Here is a 24,737-nt window from a genome sequence, read left to right on the forward strand (position 1 = left end):
TATTTATGAATTTTTTTGGATTAGGCAAAGCTTCCCTGTTGTGCGTGCACTTTTATATGACAGGTGGTGTGTAGGCCACTCATAAAAACGACTTCTACATCTTGAAGGAGATAAAATTTTGGACCAAATGTGTCGTGTTTTTAATTTCATATATTTTTACATGTATAAATTAATTTATATGATTGCATTGCAGGTTTGCGCGCTGTTTACTTTACTTTTGACTGCAAAGCCAAAATAAATAAGTAGGCTGCAATGCACTTCAAAAATATAAAAAATATAGTTTAAATGACTTTAGTAAGAAGTATGACACTAATGAAGTGGAATAAACGGAATAAAATATTTAAATGTCATGTCATTGTTGTAATTCTTATTATGTGCAGTGTGCGCCTGTGTCAGCACGCTGAACTGTTTTCTCGCGATATTCCACGCTAACTCCGCTCACCCAAACCAAAACAAAGAGTCCTCAAGCTAACAGTAGTTTGTCTACAGAGGGTTTTCTTACAAAAACGCTCGTCTTTTTCTGCCTCTCCAATCTTCGGTTAAAGGTGCAGCGGGCTGTTTAAGCAACTGTCACGACTACAAATCGGAATGTAACGCAAAAAGGTAACAGGGAGCTTTTATAAACTCCTTTTTCTGGTAGCAGTTAGCTCCTAGCAGTCAGGAGATGCTGTAAGCGCTAACTTAATAGGCTAACCTGGTTTCTTATAATTTTATCAGATTACGCAGCTCAACTAAAGTTAACCAACTTAATTTGATATTAACTCAACTCTTTGCTGAGCTGGAGCTGCACTTTGTGTTTAGTGTAGTTCTGTTAAGTGTCAAAACTCTGTAGTGGGTGGTTGTTTGTAGTTGCTGTAAAATAAGAAGCTAATGTGATAATTCACCATTATGCGATATGAAAGCAGGGTACATTGCAATCCATATGGACAGACAGGTGATGTAATGGTTAATCCCAGCTTGAGTGAGTGAATATTTGTGAAATAGTTTGATGGCTCCACTACTTCTGGATCCATAAATTTATTACTGAGCTGGGAGTTGACCTTTGCAAAAACAGCTAATTTTCCCGTAGATGAGGAGGCGGTAGTGCTGTTGTTAATGCAAGGAAGGCTGTCTGTATTGATTTTTGCTGTTGTCCAGATCTTTGAGGAATGGTCTTATCAGTGCATGATGGTGAGAGTTATTATAAGTGCGCTTTGAAGCTTATCTTGGAGGTTAATGAACTGTCTTGTTGCCGTGACAGCAGAATTGGATGCTAAGGATAGGGGTGAGATAGAATAAGTAGTAAGAAGAGTCTTGTTGCAGGCTAAAACCTTTATGGATTAGCTATATACACTGCTCCAAAAAAATTAAGGGAACACTGGATCATCACAGCATAACACAAAGTCAGCTCATGGATCACATAAATCATTGTGAAACTATTTAACCTGCTTTTTTGTGCAGATGAAAGTGACAACAGGTCAAACAGGAGAGGCAACAACAAGACAACCCCTGTTAAAGGGAATAGCCACAGACCTTTGCTCCCTTCATATCGTTCCTGACTGTTTTTTTTCCTCGAGTTTTGATTTTTGCTAGTGTCCTTGTCAGTGCTAAGACCGTGAGAGTATACCGAGGTATACTGATGAAACGGTCGATATAAAAATTTAACACGGTGTCAAACACAAACATGCATCATCATCCGTTCAGTCTCATATGTACCGATTTGTGTGCATGTAGACTGAATTTAGTATTTACGCCCACATTTGGAGGATGCAGGAATTAATTATTTTGTTGCTCATATCAGAGAACACAGTTCAGCTAAGACCGGTGATTTTTTTAAATAAAATGTAGTTAATTTTATTAATTGACATTACAGACAACTTGGTTTGGGGTTTGTCGGTAAGTGTCCAGGACTAGGTTTCAAAAAGATTTCTCCTGACCACTACTCATGCGAGGGCCTTCAGCTGAGTCCGAATTTTCTCCAGGACACATGTCAGATTGACTACTTTTTCTTTTTAAATATTTATCTATTGCTATTACACACTGCGTCGTCTCACAGCATCACTATTATGTAATTAGTGTTGATGTTTCTGTGATCTTGCACTTTTCCAGCTTGAAAGCTGCTGAGAGACAACAAGGTTTTGTCCCCCTTTGCTACTCATGTCAATGCAGCGGTAACTCTTAGAGACCCGGGTCTTGTCTTTGTTTGAATGGTGTCCGTAGGTGAGTATGTGGAAGTAGTTAAAGATTTGAAGATTCTCCCACTGAAATACATAATAAATTATTGTTGAATAAAGTTTAATAATTGAAAAAGTATAAAAGTTAAAAGTAAGACAAATACAAGCACACGTGTCCAAAAGAAGTTCACAGGCTAGAGTCAAATGTCAATCATAAATATTCCACCCCTGTAATATTCTCAGCTTTGTAATTCTTTGTCAATATTCTTGATATTTATAATTGAGAGATTTTTATATATTAGTACTATTTCTTAAATTTGTAAACTCTGTAACATATTGTAATATTTAAATAGTTTAGTCTGTTACTGTTACTGTCTCGGAGCAACTGTAACCCACATAATTTCCGTAGGGATTAATAAAGTATTCTGATTCTGATTTATTTAGAGCAGGTAGTTGTACTGCCCTCTAGTGGAAGAGAATGTAATTGTTCTGCCCCTTCCTCACGCCGATGGCTTAGAGCAGCGGTCCCCAACCCCAGTCCGCGAGAGTTGAGGCTCGGGTGTGAAATTAATGGTTTCCGGGTTTTATCGGTTTTTATCATTTTTTTTAATAGTTTTTATCGTTAACTCGCTTTCCCTGGGTCTTTTCCCGTGTGTTATGAGTAAATCTTTTTTGGGGGGTACCGGTACTGGTTTTATTTTGTTGTATTTATCCACGACACCTTAAAGGCCGGTCCATGAAAATATTGTCGGACATAAACCGGTCCGTGGCGCAAAAAGGGTTGGAGACCGCTGTTATAGAGTACTAATCAGGTGGAACCAGATAACCTTCCACGGCACGCCTGATCATTTCTCACTGCACACCTATGTGCCGCTGCACAGTGTTTGAGAAACACTGCTTTAAAACTCAGCTTTCTTGGTTGCGATGGTGACGTGTTGAACTTTCTGCACAAAATATCTGCTGACTCGCAGAACAAACATGGCAAGTTGTGTTCACAAACATGAGCAAATAATTTTAAGTAGTGCAGCTGGCAAGTCAATGTACAAGGTACATGTTGTTGACATTTAGTCTTCTCCACCTTAATTCTTCATGCTACAGATTCAACAAAGTACTGGAAACATTCCTCAGACTTTGATAAATGCTGTCATATCATACACTCTAGGAAGCTTGGAAAGAAAAGCGAATGGACTTCTTTATGTTTTTTAAAGACTTAGATTACCATGACCTGGGTGACTCTTTACAGACATGTCATATTTACAGTTGTTGCAGATTTGTCAGTTGTGCTTCACTGACCATGGAGGCCATTTGTGTACAGTGAACTCACTGTCATGTTTAAGAAACCCCTTTGATGAATTTCATGAACATGGTCAACAACAGTATTCAGGTAAGCTGCGGTATTTTAACAATACACGGGACTATGGTCCCCAAAGTGTGCCAAGAAAATATCCCAGCAGAGGCCTGATCCACTGATACAAGGCAGATTGGATCCATGCTTTAATTTTGTTTACGTCAAATTTTGACTATGCTGCCCAAATCCTGCAGCAAAAATTAAGCCTCAGTTTGCTGTCTTAGCTGACAGGAGTGGCACACATTGTGATCCTCTACCACTCTATCCCATCTGCTTTAAGGTTTGACGTGTAGTGCATTCAGAGATGCTTTTTAGCATACCTGGGCTGTAATGAGTGATTATTTGAATTACCGTTGCCTTCACTGGAAGGTTTCTCTTTTTCAGTCCATTCTCCGTTAAACCTGGAGCTGGTTGGGTGAAAAAATCCCAGTAGATCAACAGCTTTTGAAATACTCAGACCAGCCCGTCTGGCACTGATAACCTCTAAATCAACACCAACAAAGTCTTAATCACCTTTCTTACCATTCTCATTCTTGGTTTCAAGTTTAACTGTTTTTTACCATGTCTACATGTGATTGGATGATTAGATGTTTGTGTTAACGAGCAGCTAAACAGGTGTACCAAATGAAATGGCCAGTGAGTGTATGTTTTCTTGACATTTCTTCAACTCAAATATTATCTGACCACCGTGTTAAGAATATTTAAAAAGGCTATGCAAGACTCAAAAAAAAGATTTGTTGCCAGGTTGCTGAAAGTTCAAGAGTTACGAATTGGGTATAAAGAATTTAGCATTTGTAGTATGCAGCACTTAAGTAGGTGTAATGCCTTAGACATCTAGCTGAAGATAGAAGTAGGCTGTGTTGAACAGTCAGTGCCCATGAAATGCAAGATTAAAAAAATGTATGTGTAAAATGTAGTAATAATTACAAAAGTAGCTCCATGTCTTAGTGGTCCTATCTAAAGAGATTTTTAACCCATTTACAAGGCACAATAAACAAGTTTTCCCCCACAGGAAATATATTAGGCAAAAAGAAATGGAGGAATAAGAGATAAAAAGACAACAATAAATAAGCAAAATACAAGAATATCCAGTTATAAAACGCCTGGGGACTAAACTTACCAAATTAAGAAACAAAGCAAGGAGATAAAATATATTGCTTTCAGATGCAAGTCCAGGGTTTCTGCTGTTTCAGTAGTTCAGCATTCAGCACAGTGAGGGAGATTCTGCTAATGATGTTGTTATCCAGGAATTCATCCTGTTTGTTCTTCAGTCACTTCAAACTGGAAGTTGTTGAAGGCACAAACAAAAAGAAAAAGAAAAAAAAAGCGTATTAATGCATTTTTATTTCATGCGAAGGGTTAAGTATAAAAGAGGCTGTGTTATCTCTGCATTTCATCTTCATCAAACTAGGATCCAGAGCCTATGAAATTTGAAGAATTAATCTCATTTGCGGTTTTTCAAATATATTTATGAGGAATGGGAAACTGGAGGATTTCCGTTTTATTAGATAATATCACAGTTTTGAAAATAATTTTTAAAGTTCAGTAACCTTCTGGATAAGCCAGGGTAAATTTTCTTTACGATATAATGTCAAACAAATAAATCGTTATAATTGTTGTGCGCAAAGAAAGAACGACTTAAAAGCAAACCAAAAAAAAAATAAAAAATTAAAAAATACACGGAGCCCTGAGAAGTGGCAACTTACGAGGATCACGTGAAGGCAGCACCGCTCTGATTCAGCGAAGCACGCGGCCATTCACAGTTTAAGGTCCCTCCGGTGACTCTGAATGACTAGCCCGAGCGAGTCTTCCCCCCCCTCGCCATCCAGACACGTTAAACGCTTTTGGTGGATTTTTATTTGTGTTTTTCTTTTTTAAACCAGCGAGTTAAGTCTGGCCTGAGTGTGTGTGTGTGAAACGATGCTGATGAAGTTGGAAAGTAATGAGCGAGGATGCTGAAGCTGCCGGCAAGCCCGCTTTGTTCGGAGGAGCGCAAGGCTTTTGTGCCGCTGTCATCCCGCAGCTCGTTCCCTGCTGCTTTGTCTTCACTTGGCCCTCTGATACCGAGCGGTAGGTGCACGTCGGCTTTCAAAGCACCGAGGCTTTTCAGCTCTGTCATTGTGTTACATGTGTTAGTGCTCTGCTCTCGGTATGCCTCCCTGTCACGAAAAGAATTATAATAGTGGTCCAAAAAGGAAGAGCAGTGACAGGAGGTTTATCCTTGATGGGACTCTGTGGAGTGTGTGATGATATAATGATATTTATGGTAGTCTCACATCCACTCATCCTGGGCAAGGGGTGGCATTTATATCCTTGTTATGAATGGTAATTCCCATTTTTATGCCTTTTTAATTAATTGTCCTTTTGTTGGATTTATTTTGTACAGGGCAGCTTCCCTGCCTTCGCCCATCAGTAGTGTCAGCTGCCCCTAAATAATAGATTGGACCCTCACCACTTGGGGCTCTCACCTCATGCTTTTAATAGACTGCCAGGACGCCATGCATCGTTGCCTGTCTTACTGTGTCTTAGATGGGTTGCTGACTTGCATTAAAACTGCACACACAGAACCAATGTACCTCTTGAGATGAATAAGAAAGTAGAAATGGTGGTATAGGAGGGGGGAGGGAGGGGTGTCCAGTAGCAGGAAATTAGACAAGTGAAATGTTAGCCCTGTCTGTGTGAAATCGTGGCTTCTGTAGACTTGCATTGCCATGTGAAAGATGAGAGGATCTGCCTGCCCTGAGTGAAGTATTGCCTTCTCAGTTCCTTTGTTCCCTCCACTCTGCTGGTGTGGCTGCTGGCTGGCAGCCTGTTTGGCTGCAAGACCCGCTTTTATTCTTAATTTCCCATTTCGGCCAAGCATTAGAATCCCATTGGAGATTCATGCTGTGTCAGGCACTGGTGTAAATACATATATTACATAATCAGCCACATCTTGCCAGAACTCTTAACTGTGGTGTTTTTGAAAAGGAGACTTCATTATTAATGAGCGTGTCATGAGTCGAGGTATGCTGTGTTGGATGACGGGCCGGGCTGTTGCTCTCTGTATGAATAATGGTGTTTTTCACATTTCAGCAATGGTCAGTGCCCGCTTTGTGTGTGCGCCTGTCGTACAGTTCACCTGAAGACACTGAACCTGAAGCAGACATTGGTGTTTTTGTGTGTGTCTGCACCCGTTTCTCCTTTTGCTCAGCTACTATGGTGACCCTTCCCTTCAAGGACACTGGCGGAGTCTGCAGCTCTGTATTAATACGGAAATTATTATTAATTTTTGTTTCCACTTTGATGTCTGAGAGGTTATCCTGCTTGAGAAGTTAACTATCTCCATGTGCATGGCTTTAAATTTTTATTTTTATTTTAGACACGCTAAATTTGTAGAAATTTGTGCGCAAACAGTTGAGCTTTTTGCTTCACAAGACTGATGGGTTGCCGTCTGGTAAAATGAATAAATGACCTTGAATCGCCATAGAGGCAAGTCATTGCTGCATTGCTTTTGCGGAGAATTCTTTTTTTTTTTTTTTTAATTTATCAGTTTGCTTGTCTTCTGACATTATGGTCTACCCTCCCGCTGACCCAGCCAGACAGTTAACCAATTAACCACTCAATCAGTCTGTCAGCCAGCCGGTCAACCCGTCTGACCAGCAGCAGCAAGCCGGCTGTCCGGCACGCTGAGATCTCAGCCGGCATCCAGGGAGCCTTTTCTAATTACCAGCCTTTGAAGCTCTGCCAAAACATGCAAAACCTGTTTAGTGGGCATGGTGCAGGGAAATAAAATTCAGTTCTGCTGTGTTATTGAACAGCTTACTTAACCCTTGGTTCTAGAATAAACCCCAGTGATTTTCCTCACTTAGTGTCTTGTTAAAAACACAAAGTGCTGTCATTATTTGAATTATCCTAGATGTATATAAAACCATCCAAAGGGCGACAGTACTTGGAGTGTGCAGTCCTCCACTCTGGGTTGATGACAAATCCCTGGTGGCACTCCCGAGTTATAGTTATAGAGTTGCTATATCTAACAGTCTGGGGTATACAAAGTATCCAGAAATGCCACAGTGCACTTTTTAAAGGTTGTAATTTCAGGTGGAAAGGAAACGAGGCAAGAGACGTTACTATTCACAGCTTTCCTGTGGAGAAAACTTCCAAAAGATGGATTTCTCTCCTGGTGTATTCACTCGACTAAAAGAGCTCACGCCACAAATGCTGTTGTTTGTTTTGTTTTACGCAAAGACTAAAACCAAATAAAGCACAGATATTGAAGTACTGCTGCCTGTGACCACAAATCAAAACTATTGTAATGTAAAGTTTGGATGGGTTTTAATAGCAAAAATACTGTAGACATTTATTCCAAAATTTGATTTCTTTTTCCTTTTTTTGTGCTTTACTGCCACCTTTTCATGGTTGTAGTGTGTTATGTCACATCAAGAGTGAAAAAATGTCCCCACAAACAATTTCATTTAAGAATAATGATTATTTGAATGTTCAAACACATTCACATCCTAAATAAAAGTATCCCACATTGTGGCAGTGGATGCTAGTTACTATAAGTAGACACTCTCACCTCTTCTCTGTTATCATCTTTATTTTGATGTACAGTTTGAGTGATGCCCTAAATGTTGTCCTCCTCGATGATCATGTTCAAGTTCAAATTGAAAAGACTGAACAGAATACATGTTAGAAATCCAGACCAGACGCTTTTTAGTGTATGTTAATGTAACAACTTATATGTGTTGTCATTGTCAGAGTTGAAGCCACTTTTACAGGACCTTGTCTTTTTTATGGAAGAAGTCAGCCTGTTTCTTCCATTTTATGTCTCTCTGATGATATCACCTCCAGTAGACGGTCATCATCATATTTCATAGCGACTCCTCTCGGGAGACCCAGCTCTCTTCATTACTGAGACCTGGATTTGTTTCTGCCTTATAAGCTCAGTGCTATTGATCAAAGAGCCAGCTGTACTGTCGCAGTGGATCTATAATGGGTGCATTCATCAACACATCTAACAGAGTTATCAATCAGTAATAACTAAATAATGATTTAATTATCAGAACCTTTGGTAGTACAGTACTGTGTTAGTAACTGTTTGGTTACATTTTTGTACACTTCAGTGATTTGTCAACCTTTAGGTTCTGGACTGTTATTAGGCTAAAGACATTCATGTATTTTATAGTCCTTTTCAAGTTTTCTTTCAAACAAATAAATAATTGAGTCAGATTAATCAATACTGTCATTAACCGTTTGGTACAGACCTGTGTTAATAGTAAATGCAGTGATATAATTATCACACAGCTATCCAAGCAGATTTTATGTTCCCTATTCATCCTATTCGTCTGCTTGTAACTACATTATATGACTTCAGTGTACTGCACCTGTATTCTGTGTAAGCTCATTTTAGCTCCATCTTTTTATTTTGGGAATCTCCTAAGGCAGCTTTGTATGATTCACAGTTCAAACGAATCCATATTTGTTGATCCTGGGTTAAAATTAACAGAATGTACTGACGGCATCTGAATTTTAGTATTTTTTTGGGGAAGAATGTGGAGAAAATTGATGTTCACATCTCTAAGATCTGGTTGAAGGGGACATGTTAAGCTAGTGTCCAGCTCATATAATAGCTTTGCATGATTAACAGTTCAAAATAATGATAGAGTGAGAAATCCCTGCTCTGTGACATCACAAAGATTCACGAGCAGATAAAATGTCTGAAACAGTGTTTAGAACAATCTGAACCTGAGCTTTGGGCTCCTGGGGATTGTTTTGTACCTTTTTGAAACTTTGTCAGTGTTTAATATGAGCACCTATATATGTAAAAGTATAGATAATGCTTTACATTTGGTATTTGTCATGTAGTTTAACATGACTGAAGATCCGTTTTTGCAAGTATTTCTCTTTCAGTCTTAAAACAATGAAAGCCTGAAGCCAATAATGGAAGCGAGTTGCTTTTCGCTTGAGTGTGCGTGCCTGCTTCTGCATTTCTCGAGTGCATTAATGCACGCAGGAGCTTGTGTGTTTAACTCCTTTCTGAAATGGAGGGCAGATATTGTAAGAGCTCTCTCAGGGCTGCTTGTCTGTCTCTGGAAAAAACACTCAAGGAAGCATCGCTCACTCCGAAGCAAGGTGGATCGGTCGTTACCTATCTGTCAAAAACCTGTGAAAAACCAGCTTGTGGAGCAAATAAACAATCAAGACGATTTCTCTTTGTTGTCCTGTAGCCAAGTGAGTTCGTCTCACTCAGATTGTTTCACATGGATGCACCCTCTAATTGATGCTGATGTAGTGTGTGCCTGTAGCTGAAGGCTGAGGTCGGTGGTGCTCACAGTTTGGTGCAGTTGTGTTTCTGCAGCACTTAGGGCCTGTTGGGGTTCACGCGAGTTGACTGCAGACTTTTCTCGTCCCGCGGCTCGGCATGTAAAAAAACTACTCTTTTGCTCCTCGAGCGATTTCTGCACGACAGTGTGAATGAGTCTAGAGAGGATGCAGTCGACGCACAGAGTAATGTGCCTCGCCGCTCCATGAAGTCACGCATCAGTACTTTGGGTTTCTGTGCGATCATTAGTGCCGTCCCACTTGGACTCGAAGCTTTGAGCACATCAAACCTGAATGGCTGCTTTGAATGAGTTTCTAAAGGGATGCTTTAAATATAAAAACCTTTATGGAGTTGCTCGATTATCTACTCACTGTTCAGCTCCATGAAGTATAAGACGATGAGAAGCTGTCAGATATGAGGTGTTTTTCTAGAGCTACAGACACAGTTAATGAAACGCTTAATATATGTATATATATGGGATAAACATTTTAGAGATTGGTATACTTTAAAGTTTTGCGACCTAATAATTAATACCAAATCTTCTTATATTTTCCGTTTTGCTCTAATGAAATGATGCTAGTTGCTCTAAATATTAAGGAATAAATGAGAAGGGCAGATGAAGGTCATCATTGCAGCGGACAAACAAAGTAATGCAATTTCTGACTTGTATTGATTCCACTCTTAATTTATGAGAACCAGTATTTGGCAGTTGCTCTCATTAAATTAAAAAAACCTGTTTAATCTTTGCAATCATGGATTTCCATAAGACAGTAAAGAAATGCAGGATTATGCTGTTTTTATGTATATAAAAGCCACAGAAGTGATAGAGATAAATATACGGAGCCAAACAATAATAGCCTTAATTAGTCTAAAAGTATGTGGGCATTTATTGGCTTCACCTGGAGAAGGTCGTAGGTCTTAATCTGAAACTGGCTTATATTAGAGTCAGGACTCGAGGTCTAATCTCACCTGGTTAATTAGTGTACGAGTCAGTCTTTGTGTTGATGCACTTTCGCGGTCATTTACATGTTACTGCATTACACTATTAGCGCATAACTCGACATGTTCTGCATCCATTTCATATTAAAAGCATTGCAGGGTTTTATGTACCTTACACAGCTGTAGCTAGTTGACCTGACATGTATAACTGTAGGAGGCATCAAGTGTTCCTAAAAAAACTCTGTTAATCTTCTCTAGTTTTATTCTACTGCATCCTATTACTATTTATTTTTAATAATCGAACTTTACGAGATGTGCGTCATTGTGATTTCCTCCCATCTCTTCACAAGTGAGCAGTGTGGTGTGTCAGCGTTGGACTGCAACCACCAGCAGCGGCCGGAGGTCAGGACCATGAGTCTGTACGGGGGCGGTGCCAGTGGCGGTGCGAGAGAAAGAGGAGGAGGAGCAGAACATTACCGGGAACAGCAGCGGCGGCGCTCCAGCGATCGTTCACGCGACTCCTCCCATGAGCGGGGAGAGAGCCAGTTGACGCCTTGCATCAGGAATGTTACCTCTCCCACTCGGCAGCACGGTGAGGAGGATAAAGGTGCTTGTTGTAGATGGTAAAAGCAGGCCAAATATTCTCTGCATTAATTGTCCACATTTCTCCATCCATAGACCGTGAACGTGGCGAAGGAGGCTCATCATCCAGGTCCTCCAGCCCACGTCCACCCAGGGTTTCTCTTCCCCATTCCCACGTAGGACACATACCTCGTTCCCTGGCTTCCCCTGGAGGTGACCACCACTCCAAAACTTTGAGCCAAGGATCCTCTGATATGATCTACATCTATGACCTGAGCAGTAAAGAAGGACATCGCAGTGGGCTGAGACTGGGAGAAAGAGTAACACTCATTGTGGACAACACACGATTTGTGGTGGATCCTGCTATTTTCACAGCTCAGCCTAACACCATGCTGGGCAGGTAATTGTCCAGACCACATCAGAGCACATTAACTTTTAAGTTTTATTATTTTACCAACAAAAATAAGTATTGAGGTAGTCACTCTGAAAATCAGACGACGGGCAAAAAAAGAAGTTCTCTGTTAGATTATAACTGCATAGAGATAACACAGGCCAGGTATATCATCAGCAGCTTATGCATTTTAATGAACACAAAGCATGGCAGTACAGATAGATGGTCATTTATCTGTTCAGCCGTTGTTTGCAGTCATTAAAAAAAACCTGCCGTGTATTTTCAGGATGTTCGGTTCTGGGCGGGACAACAATTTCACTCGGCCCAATGAAAAAGGAGAGTTTGAGGTGGCAGATGGTATCAGCTCCACTGTCTTCAGAGCCATCCTGGTGAGAAAGGATGTACACGGTGTCTGTGTGTCGGTCACTTTCTGTGTAATCCTCTCATTAGTGTTCGCTTCACTGTCATTTCTTTCCCTGACTTTGTCTCAGACTTTTCCATTTCCCCTCTATTAACCACAGACCCAATGAGTGTCTTCTCTTGTATTCTCTGTGTGATTATTTCGGCATATTCATTCTTTTTTGTAACCTTTCTCTCTCTTTTTCCATCCTGTGTTTGGGGCCCAGAACCTCTCTGAAAACGTTGGATTATTTGCATGATCTAAACTCTCATTTATTATGGTTATCATAGGTCCTAAAATAAATATGTAGTTACCCACACAGGGATTGCAATTACAGAAGCAGCAAAGTACCTCAAACAAGCTGATGTTGTATCCTAAAGACACAACATCAGCTCTTTTTATTCTAAGAAGCACGGCTCATTGAGGAAAGTTGGGGTTGTATATCTGCTGAGAATATTTGCAGTCTCAGTAAAGTGTCTGTTTCTGGTGGGATCCTATAGTTACAGTCAGACCTGTATGCCACATGCTGGCATATTCTAGTGGGTTGCAGAGGATAAGAAGCTGATGGGAGTTTATTTAAAATTGAAGCTATTCTTCCATCTGTTCATATGATGTGGGCTAAATAGAAGCACCCGTACATTGCAGTGCAGTTCAGTCATATCCACCTATCCTGGTATAGTCTTGCTAAGATTTTGGGGGCTTTTGCTGCAATTCAGCAACTCTTGCGAATGATTTATGGTCCTACATTTGTGTCCCTTTTAGAGAGGGATTGTGTGACGGAGACATTCAGTCCTCCAAAATGCTAGAAGCGGGTGGCCTGACAGCAGGGACTTTATCCACAGGTAGAATGCTGGTTGGCTTAAAATTGACTTGAATAGTAGAGAGTAGAGTAGAAGAAGAAGAAGTAGCATTAAAAATCGCCACAGTGGACATTTTCATCTGTTTTAACACTCCGCTTCACTACAAAGAATTTCTTTGTATATTATTTTTATAGTCACCACATACATGAACAAGAATATTACCATATTACTGCTTGTTCCACGTATTTTTCACACACTGCACCTATAAACTACCAGCACAATACCACACCATGCACTTTAGTCCCCACACTAGCTGTCTGCTTCTTCATTCTGTAGCCCATCACCAGGTAACAGGGATAACAGTTTAACACGCTCACACTCAGAGGTAGATTCATGTGAAAGTCCTATGTGCAGTTGTACTAGGTGAGTTTTAGTATCACTAAAATGTCAATTTGTGCCGTCTAAAGACGTCTAATACAAATTAAAGTTGAGGCATTGCAGTTAAATGTAGAGAGAGGAACTAAATGCTTCCTGCTCTTTCCTCTAACATAGATTATTACTCTTTTGTCATTTGTTTTGCCCGAAGAAAGAAAGAATCACTTTAATTAAATACTGCAGAATTTAAATTGTGCCAGGTGCAGCAGAGTACTTCCGGTGAGGATGCAAAAATACATCAGCCAAGTGTCTTGTCGCGTATCAGCTGCTAAGCAACTAGTAAATAAGGTGACATTTACCGGTGTCACTGTCCCTCATTTATCTGCTTTTGTCATGAAAGTTTTGCAGTGGCTAAGTGTAGAAAAATAACACATATCAGTTTTTAGGTATTTATCAAGTCAGATTTTATACCCTTAAATTCTTTTCTGCTAAAAGAAAACTGAAGGGGAGAATTATTACAGCGTGACACGTCGACGGCCGTAATTAAAAGCAAAACTGATAAAGAAGGAGCGGGAGGTAGGGATTTTTTTGTATGCACCAATTGACAACTAACCCCCAACATGAAAAAAAAAAACTGTCAGTATAAACTATTGCAAAAGCACTCAACACGTCGAGAACCCACAGCCCCTTGGGGCATGCTTTGATGGGAGAAGCTGGCTTATAATGCTAATACTGTGCGAACAAGCTGAAAACAAAGATCCCTTCTGAAAGAAACTTGGCCAGCTTTAAAAGGTGAATCTGACCCAGAGGCTGCAGGACTGTCTGGTTTGCTGGATCGTGTAAAAGTGTCTCGTAAGGCCGCGAAGGAAACTTTTATGTTAGTGGAGCTTTTTACAGAGGGGAAAAAACTGCAGGTGTCACGTTGCATGTTTTTATCTGAGAGTACAACGGAAAGAGGAACTGCTGGTGAAAATAATGTGAGATAACGTAAAGACTGTTATGCACAGATATGAATACAGTTGTGGTTTGAAATGTTTGGTATGTGTTACAGCATACTGCTTCTTCTTTTTCCTGGACTATTTACTGTCCAGCTGAAAGAGCACCCAGTGCACAGACCGCAGTGAACATGCTCATTCATTAATGCTGATTTCATCTGTTCATAGCAAAATAATCATTAGCACAACAGCAGCCTGAGGAGAGGAAATATTCTGAAAGCCGTCCAAGTTGTCTGCTTCCAAAAGTGTTTGTGGCAGGTGTAAAATGTTATGTGTTTGCCTCTTCTCTTTGGGAGAGCATTAGTAACAACAGGCGAAAAGCTGCTCGATTGTGGTCGTGGTATAATGGATTTTGGCAAAAGCCTGCATGTCTGTGGGAATTACACAAGGAGACATGAGGCAGAGCAGGAAATGAGATGTGCCAGAACTTTCTGTCCTGTGTGCCCCGAGTGTCTCCACTCTTTCTTTTTCTCCCCATCAGTAGAAAGTCTCCTGGGTAACAGCCACCATGAGGGTGCACAGGGACAGACAGATGGAAAGTGGGGCAGGGAGGGAGGCTGACGTCGGAAGCTTTTACTTTCATCACCCTTCACCCTTTCTCCTCTAAGCCTCTCTCTCCTCTGTGACGTTGCTTTTTACTTTCATCTCCACTCGCTCGCTCTCCATCCCTCCCTCCCCCCTCTCCTCATCCTCTCTTTCGCTCTCTCTCAGCAGCAGCAGCATTAATAATGGCGCCTTGTTTTTTCTCCCTTGCTCATGTGCGTGCACGAACATCCACCGCTCCGTCCATTTATGTGTGCGATCGCGCCGCTGAAAATGGCAGGATTACTACAAGTCGGGGATAATCCGCTGCCCTGACGGCGTTTCCATTCCCGAGCTGAGGGAGGCATGTGACTACCTCTGTATCTCCTTCAACTACAGCACCATCAAGTGCAGAGACCTCAGTGAGTATCTAAATGGCTAGCTGTTGATTTACTGCATGCACACTGATGTAGTTCCTCCTTCTGTCAGTGCACAGTTTGGTGAGTGTGTTGGTTTTTTACTTCTTTTGTTTTTTAATGGGAAAAAGTACACGTCTCTGCATGTTGCATGGGTACAGGCAGTTACTTCAGGAATAGGAAAGCAATAATTTCACACTAACAGGCTGGATATTGTTCACTGTCCTTTACTGAAGCCATCAGTTGAATGTGGAGCAGATTATGCGATTGATTTATTGTGAAAAAGAAAGAGCTGAAATAACATTGTTTGCTTAAATTTATTGCACAGCTACATTGTACTGGTTTGTGACAATGCTGCGTGTGATGGACGTTTGTTGTTGTTGTCGTTGTGCATGGCTGTGCCTCTTGTTTGTGTGTCTGAGTGTGTGGGAGGAGTGGCTTCAGCGCGCAGCCTGCTGCTTGCTGCTGCTCTATGCTGAGCTCTAAAGTAGGTCATGATTAGCTGTGAGATTCAGTGCTTGTTATGCAGGCACATAACAAGCCAAAGCTGGTAAAGTTAATTAATCCACAACAGGATGGGATTTTTTTTTAATTCTACTTTTTAGAGTTCTTTTTTTCAGTCAGCATGTCTCTGATTTCAATTGATTGCTGTTCCAGGTAGAAACACCAGGGATGTACTGATATATCAGCTCAGTATCAGAATACCCTGTTCAGTGATACTGGCAAATAAGATTACATTTACCGATGTCACTGGCTGATATTTATCTTTTGTGTCACAGTACAGCTTACAAATATTAATTAATAAACCTTAAATCTTAATAAACATTAAGTAAATACAACCACAGGTGAGCAACAACACATGACAAGATGATTGGCTGGTGTGAGGGGGAGGAGTCAGAGATTAATAATAACTAATGATTAAATGCAGAGTGGTGCATGAACACATGGTGAGTGAAAGGGGACACCCGATCCAGCCCTGACGGTATACTTTATCAAAAAGGAAAGTTTGTATTAAAAGTAAAAAGGGTGCCTGTCTCTTGAATCCAAACTGGGAGCTGGTTCCACAAAAGGAAGCTGACGGCTCTGCCTCCCATTCTACTGGTATACACGCTAGGATCCACAAGTAAGCCCACAGTCTGAGAGAGACTTAATTAGTTAACTAAGAAGGTAAGCAGCAGCCAGGTGCTGCTAATCAAATGCACTTGATTAACTGACCATCAGCAAGTGTGAGCACTTTTGAAAAGTTAGAAGTAAATCATCATCAAAGATCTTAGAACAGCAACTGTTGCTGCCATGATGTCAGTCTGGGAAAGGTTATAAGGCCATTTCTAATGATTTCAAAGTCCACCGTTATACACTGAGAAAGATTATCCTCAAGTGGAAAACATTCAGGACAGTTGCAGTTCTTCCCAGGAGTGGATGCCACAGGAAATACATCCCAAGGTCAGATGGCACAATGCTTAGAGAAACTGCAAAAATCCCAAGAGCTCAGGCTCTACAAGCCTCAGTTAGCTTGTTAAATGTTAAATGTTAAAGTTCATGACAGTATAATAAAAAAGACTGAACAAGGAAAGGTTGTTAGGAGAAAGCCTCTCCCCTCTGAAAAGAAAAGGGCTGCACAGTTTAGATAAAGTTGCATCTGAGCAAACCTCTACTGGAACAATCTCCTTCGAAGCGACGACACCAAAGTTGAGATGTTCAGCATTAATGCACCGTGCCACATGTGGTGAAAATCAAACACGGCATATCAGCACAAACATCTCGTATCAACTCGCAGCACAGCGTTGGAGGTCTATGCTTTGGGCCTGTTTTGCAGCCACACTGAGGCGTATTTTATAGTCAAATGTGAGGGCATCTGTCTGAGAGCTAAAGCTTGCGGTGGAACCTTAAGAAAGCCGTGCATAAACAAATGCCCGCAAACCTCAATGAACTGAAGCAGCATTGTAACGAAGAGTGAGCCACAATTCCTCCACAACACTCTGAGAGACTGATAAAGACATTCAATGAACGATTAAATCAAATTAGAGCAGGGCGATATGACCAAAAATATTTATCACGATATACATTTGAAAATTTGTGATAACGACATAACTGACGATATAATTGACACGAGACAAAATACTTTACAATTCCACAACTTTATTAGTGCAAAAAAAAAAAATCAGTATATTTTCACTTAAACAAGCAGCTGTTTTTTTTTATGTGCATTAAAGTTGTAAAAAAATATAAAAGTGCAAATGCAAATTCCTTGCTGGCAGTTTAACCAAAACGCATTTCCAGTGGAAATTGGCCGACATATCCTCAGCATAACCATGTATAATATCCACAAAACTTAAAAAGAGGTTATACACACACAATAAGGTAATATTATGTTGAAGCACAGTACGTATCACTCCGCAAGGAGTACATAAGGCACACGGGATTATAAGGGGCACTGTCGATTTTCAGAAAATCAAAGGATTGATTTTAAGTGTGCCGTATTTTCTAAAAAACATGATAATAACAACGGCCCGCTAGCATGCGCTACCAAAAATAGTGCTTTGTTGTGTATCTGACGGACGAAAGTTAAACCAGTTCCACACCACTGAAGTTGCAGCATTTTTACAAACCAGTTCTGGTTCATCCGTTTCATTCAACGATCCGCTTTCGCTCTTCTCATTCTCCGTTGCCGCCATGTGCGTATGAAAGCAAAGGCACTGCGCATGCGCGTTTTACCCATATTCTATCGTGATATTTCATTTTCTTATCGTTGCCGAACATTATACCGGTATTACCGTGAACGGTATGATATGGTCCAGCCCGATTTCCAATTATTCCTGCTAAAGGTTGAATCATGTGGTGCCTCCACCACCACCTAAAGCTTCTAGTCTTCCTTAGAAATAACTTCTGTGGACACAAACTGCATTTTCAGAACTGTTAGTCAAATTTGATTAAAAAAACAACCCACAGTTAAAAGGCTCCTCCATATGCTTCTATTCAGGATTATCTGAGTGTCTCGACTGTTTCTATTATTAATCCAATACAATAACAAGTTTGATACAGATAGTCGTTCATGTGGGGTAATTAAAGTCTTCTACTTGCTTTGATTAGAGCAAGAATCACAGCTCAGTATCGTTTCTGGCTTCTGCTTTCTGTCCACAATGACGTCTGGTCTGTTCGTCCTCAGGCGCCCTCATGCACGAGCTGTCCAACGACGGAGCCCGGCATCAGTTTGAGTGTTACCTGGAGGAGATGGTGCTGCCGCTGATGGTGGCCAGCGCCCAGAGCGGAGAGAGGGAGTGTCACGTGGTGGTGCTGACTGACGACGATGTGGTGGACTGGGACGAAGAGTACCCACCGCAGATGGGAGAGGAGTACTCGCAGAGTAAGATTTCATAGTGAACCCTGCTGCTCCACTGATCTGGTTTGTTAGCCTCATAACTGGGTGACATTAATCTGATGGAGGCCGTGCTCCACTTTACAGAAACCAGGCTAAGGTGCCTCGGTGTGTGAAAGCAGGCCACAGTGGCACGAACACTTCCTGCAGCTCCCGCTTACTTTCTGTTTGTGTGGCTTTTTCTTGTTCACCTTTTAAATGTCTCAGATAGGGCAGGAAAGTCGTGCATTCGGAGAGTTGTCGGTTTTGCTTCATATTTTAATGCGCTCACTAGTTCGATTTTGAATGTATCTCTTGTCTTCCGCAGTCATCTACAGCACCAAACTTTACCGCTTCTTCAAGTACATCGAGAACAGAGACGTGGCCAAGTCGGTGCTGAAGGACAGAGGACTGAAAAAGATCCGACTGGGAATTGAAGGTACACCACAAAGGGGTTTTTTTTGTTACTCGTGGCTTTCAGAATAGTTTTTGTCTTCAAATGCAGTCTGGTCCTTGAATGTCTAAAGCCAATGTAAAATATTTTGTAAAAGTAATTGCTTTCAAAGATGATGTCACAAAGAGTCCTTATCAGCTTCCTACAGACTGCTTTTTTTCATAGCCAGGCTGGCACAGGCACAGCCACAGTTGTCAGTGGAGTTCCTCAGGGGCCTATGATGGGCCCAGTATTTTTCACCCTATACCTGTTTCCCTTGAGTTTCAAAATAAAATAAAATTGGTGAGCTCTTGTCCTAGTTCAGGGGTCGGCAACCTGCGGCTCTGGAGCCGAATGCGGCTCTTTTGTCCTTATACTGCGGCTCCGGGTGGTTTGGGAAAATAAATTAGAAGTATTTAGCTGAAGTGTATTTTATTTGTGTTTAGTTCTTTTTTTTAACTTTTAAGATTATTGTGATTTTGAAATATAAAAATAAAATTACATCTTATTATTTTTTCATCGCTCAAAATAAGCGCCACACTCGCGGAAACCGGTGTACCCACCGAAACGCCGTGCATTTATCGAGACTTTTGACCCCAGACCCCAGTTATGCATCTTCGAATCCACATTATGTCGGCAGCTGTTCTCCACCGTGAACTATGTTAAAAACAAACGCCGCTCACGCCTCACAGATTACAGCTTACAGTCCTGCATAAAGATGAAAGCCCCGATTTGCAGACGCTCTGTGCGCAGAGGTTCGGGACCATAAGTCTTATTGTAAACATGTCACGGCAGACCCGACGATGTTTCCATGAACACGCTTTTCAGCATCTCTTTATTGACCACTTTTCACACACGGTTGCTGTACGCACACAGCCGGCTGTAGCTTTTCCGCTCACAGCCCGACACACCAACACAACAGCAGAGAGAGCACAGACTTTAAGGCGGCGAGGCGTGATTGCGGGTGCTGCTCAGGTGCGTCCGCCTCCCCTGCAGCGGCGCTGCAGACCACGCCCCGCCACACACATTAACCAGGTAAAATACATATTTGTAATGTAATGTAATTTTCTCTGTAGCACTTCATGGATTTCTTAAGCAACACACCTTAGTTGCTCTGTGGATTCTTTTAAAAAGCAGTTAAAAACTTTTCTGTTCAAACAAGCCTTTTGTTGATCTACGTATTTTATATTCTTTACATTATTTACATTTGATCTTTTACATTGTGTATAATGTCTATTGATTGTATTGTTTATTTTAATTTTGTGTACAGCGCTTTGTGTTAATAAATAAACTTTACTTACTTACATTAGTTGTTCACACAAAGCATAAAGGTAAAAAAAACCAATATATACAGTGTTATCTTCATTTTAGATTTCAAAAAGTATTTGCGGCTCCCAGTGTTTTCTTTTGCGTGGAAACCGGGTCCAAGTGGCTCTTTGGGTGTAAAAGGTTGCAGACCCCTGCCCTAGTTCTTCTCTATGTTTAGACCACATTGGTATCTACCGTCTCCTAATACAAGTGACTTGGTGAGGTCATGTCTGTGTGAGGAGAGGATGGAATGAATTCATTTAGGAGACATCAGTCACCTTCTTGATGATGCTTTATGATGGACCGCTATCTAATCGTCATAAGCAGCATAAAAGTCTGCAGAGTACAGTACTTGTCATGATGGCTTGTTATGCCTGCTCTACCTCCTGTAGTTCAGGAGGAAGTTGCTCTCCGATGCATCCTTTGGAGTATAAATGTTAGCTAGTACTCCGCTATGTAAGAATCACTCCATTTACCAAGCTATAAAACACAACAGCAAACCTGGAAGGAAAAACAGTTGTAGGTCATGGAAACAGTTTCACAGGAACAAACGGGAGCGTTCCTGCGGGCCTGCAGAGGGACGTTTTTACCCACACTACACACAGTAAATGATGTTGTTTAACAGGTTGTTAAAATCTAAAAGGCCAAATCTGAGGCAAGAATTTCCACAACAACAGTAAAATGCCAGTAAATGTGGCTTTCATTACATGACTTTTAGGAAAATGTTAAATACAAGCTCTAGCTTCATGCTAAAACTCTCAGTAACATTCGCCTCTATGCGTGAAGCCAAGTAACACTTTCTTCTGGCATGTCTCAAAGCTGGAGCTCGAAAAGAATCAGGGCCACACATCCCACATTTTTTCAATTATCAGTAATTAACAATATCCAAGTTGAATTTTTTTTTTTTTAAATATAGGTTAGTTTGATGCCATCAGCAGAGTCTTGTTGGTTTATTTTCCCATCATATTATATTAACTCAAACACCATTTGACTCAAACAGTGTTTGAGTCAAATGGTGAATCTCACAGAGTCATTAGTTATAGTTCAGCTGCTTAGTTTGGATTCGGGAGGCAGACAGCCTCTACTTTTAAGATTTGGCTTAAAACGTAACTTTTTGATAAAACATAGTTGGGGTTGGATCGGGTGACTCTGAATCCTCGCTTAGTTACACTGCTCTAAGCTCAGACTGCTGGAGGAGGCTACCCATGATGGTTTTATACCAATAACAGTATGTCATTAACTTGTGTGCACTCGCACCTGTAGTGAGTAGTTGTTTCTCCTCATCCTCCAACCAATAGATGCTGTTAGTGCGTATCTGTCTGCAAGCTATTTTGCAACCCAGCTCCACTCGAGCTTGTTTTGTCCCGATTACATATTGTTCCTTCCTTCCCAGGATACCCGACCTACAAAGAGAAGGTGAAGCGACGACCTGGAGGCCGTCCGGAAGTCATCTACAACTACGTGCAGCGCCCCTTCATCAGGATGTCCTGGGAGAAGGAGGAAGGCAAGAGTCGGCATGTGGACTTTCAGTGCGTCAAGTCCAAGTCGACCACCAACCTGGCAGCGGCGGCCGCAGACATTCCGCAGGACCAGCTGGTGGTCATGCACCCTCCCGGGCCGCAGGTGGACGAGCTGGACACTCTCCCCCAGCAGGTGGTGCTGGGGCCGGCGTCTGAGAGCAGTGCAGCCCCCCAGCCAGCACAGGCCTACGAGGGCCTGAACCAGCAGGCTCAGGACGGCTCGGGCCCGGCCGCACACAGCAACCAGCAGCAGCATAGCAGCGGCAGCCAGACTCAGGCCACTTACCGCTACGAGCCGGACCCCGACATGCCGTCACCCTCTGCATGAGACGGTTTGCTACACCCTCCCCCCCTCCACCTCTGTGTTCACACCTCCAGCAACAAATGCTTTCACCTTCACCAACAAGGCTTCTTGCATTCTCATCACAGCTGCACACATGTTGCCACCTAATGAAGCACACACACGTGTGATTGGCCTTTAGCAGTCAGCAAGCGCACAAAGTTGTAGAGTTTAAGCGGCGTGTTGCTTTCAGTGTGAGCACAGACTTTTCCAGTGTCTCCTCCACCACCACCTCTTCCTCCTGAGTGGCAAAACACCAGTTTGCCTTGTGTTGCACCTCTGCTGCAGCTGCTTTCAGTCCACACGGCGTCCGAATGAATGAGAACTAGAAGCACATCAGCAAACCTCCCCTCCCAGCTCTGTTTACTCTTTGATTTGTCAACCAAAGGAGAGTTTAGTGGACCTTTGTGTACACGTGAGGAAAGATCTGTTTTACATGTGTGAATGCTGAGTGCTGTGTGTGTGTTGTAGAATACTGTACCTCACTGGGAAAGTGGATTTCAGTGCCTCTGCATATTTCTGTGGGGGGGGGGCAATAATTTGATGTGAAGATGGACTCTTTTTCTTGTGTCACAACGTTTCACACAACATACATGTGTTTACTTCAGAGGGGTGCACTACAGAGCGGGTTCAGCATTGCCAGACTTTGAGTTAGCTGATTCGACAGTAATTAAAACCCCCAGTATCCCAGAGATGACGGTAATAATGGTGGTTATAAGTTTTCTCTGTCAACACAGATTTTCTGCACGCTTCCATAAAACCAGGTGTTTGATGTGGCTTTTTACTCTTCTTCCTCACAAATCTGATCGAGTGCCATATATCTCACTCTGAGATATTATAAAGAGGGGATAAATAGTGTGTGTGTATAAGTAATATAAATAAAACAGCAGAAGGCAACACTGCTGTGGATTAATAAATTAGAACTCAGCATGCTCGATGTGCTGCTGTTTATTTGGACAGCTGGATATCAGAGCTATGAAACTGTGTCATGCACAGTTTGCAGAGCTGTAGCTTTACGGCAGGACTTGATGGTATGCTCTGCAAACAGAAATGTGCCACTTGCAACAGATTTTAAACCAAAACTCTGAATATAATTTGCTCCGGATCAGATTATATGATCATCACCTGTTAACTGAAGACTGATTTTCGTTTTGCAGTACACCCCTCTGATAAGTTAGGTGTTAGTTTAAGTCTTGTTTATTTTCTGCTCCACTCCTGAGTCTTGACCGCGGTGCTCTGAAACTCTGCACAGATCCATCATCACTGCTGCGAGCACACAGGATGTCAGAAAAGATGCTGAACACGTTTTTTGGTTTGTTTTTTTTAAATAAATGCTATTTACAACACCTTCAAGAATCACAGTCGCTTTCTTATTTAAGCTGTTTTCTTCATGTCTCAGAATTAATGAGGTCTTGGAAACATTCCTCAGATTTTGGAGGTGGGCAACTCCAGGCCTCGAGGGCCGGTGTCCCTGCAGGTTTTATATGTGTCCTTGAACCAACACAGCTGATTTAAATGGCTAAATTACCTCCTCAACATGTCCTGAAGTTCTCCAGAGGCCTGGTTACGAACTAATCATGTGATTCAGGTGTGTTGACCTAAGGTGAGATCTAAAACCTGCAGGACACCGGCCCTCGAGGCCTGGAATTGCCCACCCCTGTCATAAAGGGGTAGACATGGTCAGCAGCAATACTTGAGACCACTGGAACCTCTAAACCTGAAAGATGGTTGTTTGGGGAAATCCCAGCAGATCAGCTGTTTCTGAAATACTCAAATTAGCCCATCTGGCAGCAACAACATTAAAAGTCACCTTTCTTTTTATTCTGATGCTTGGTTTGAGCTTCAGCAGGTCACCTTGAATGCATCGAGTTGCTGCCATGTGATTGGCTGATTATAGATTTACTTAGATTAGGTATATATTAACAATTAGCTGAAAAGGTGTACCTAATAAAGTGGCTATAAGTATATACATGGCAGAAAATGAGTCCTCTCGAACCCTAAGGTGCTTATGGTGATTAAAATCTCCACCTCAGATGTTTCCAACACTGGCTGTTTACATGTTAATCACTCATTAATAAGTCAAACATTGTGTCATTTGAATGCAAGCCGTCCTGCTGAAGCCTTCTGCTGTTATAACAGCTTCACGTCCAGGTCTTGGCGCCGCACACTGATCCAGGCTGCGTGATTAGTGATGTTTGAAGCCTGCAGATGTGATCGGCGTGCAGTGACTCAGCTTTAGAAGACATCCCTCCAGATGCAGCAGCACTGAAAGTTTTGAAATATTAAAATTCAGATGCCTTCGCATAACACGCAGAGTCTCAAGAAGAAACTTTACTTTCAATTTTTAAAGCGGCATCTGAGGTGTTGTGAAGCTTTGGCAGAGGATGAAAGAAATGCTCAGTAACAGGAAAACGACCCAACCTCGGCTGGACAGATCAAATATAGATACGCTGCTTCCACTGTAACCATGATTATTTAATGTGCGTCCACAGTGTCTGCTCATGCTTTGAGCAACTTTACAGGGCCGCGGGAAGCAAACCACGACGAACCTCTCGG

The 24,737-nt window shown here is 41.7% G+C and overlaps 1 protein-coding gene across 2 annotated transcripts; it reads left to right on the forward strand.

Moving 5' to 3' along the window:
- Positions 1-417: 417 nt before the first annotated feature.
- Positions 418-23,529, forward strand: LOC309711262 (BTB/POZ domain-containing protein 10-like). 2 transcript variants are annotated; one of them, XM_082541458.1, is made up of 8 exons: positions 418-603; positions 11,095-11,336; positions 11,423-11,726; positions 12,004-12,106; positions 15,111-15,231; positions 18,392-18,589; positions 18,909-19,019; positions 21,715-23,529. In XM_082541458.1, exons 2-8 carry the CDS (start codon positions 11,156-11,158, stop codon positions 22,167-22,169), a joined length of 1,473 nt encoding a protein of 490 aa, XP_082397584.1. In that variant the 5' UTR covers positions 418-603; positions 11,095-11,155; the 3' UTR covers positions 22,170-23,529. The 2 variants fall into 2 exon arrangements, with proteins under 2 accessions (XP_082397584.1, XP_082397583.1); XM_082541457.1 differs by lacking the exon at positions 418-603 and adding an exon at positions 5,258-5,571.
- The last annotated feature ends 1,208 nt before the right edge of the window (positions 23,530-24,737 follow it).

This window comes from Aulonocara stuartgranti (assembly GCF_965226115.1).
Source record: "Aulonocara stuartgranti genome assembly, chromosome: 7".
In the NCBI taxonomy this organism is placed as follows: domain Eukaryota; kingdom Metazoa; phylum Chordata; class Actinopteri; order Cichliformes; family Cichlidae; genus Aulonocara; species Aulonocara stuartgranti.

What these genes read in the sequence shown, in the direction of transcription:
- LOC309711262 (XM_082541457.1), top strand. Translation starts at nt 5,444, where the DNA reads ATGAGCGAGGATGCTGAAGCTGCCGGCAAGCCCGCTTTGTTCGGAGGA. An exon ending in CCTAACACCATGCTGGGCAG is followed by an intron (nt 11,727 to 12,003) that starts GTAATTGTCCAG and finishes GTGTATTTTCAG; the next exon opens with GATGTTCGGTTCTGGGCGGG. An exon ending in GGGAGAGGAGTACTCGCAGA is followed by an intron (nt 18,590 to 18,908) that starts GTAAGATTTCAT and finishes TGTCTTCCGCAG; the next exon opens with TCATCTACAGCACCAAACTT.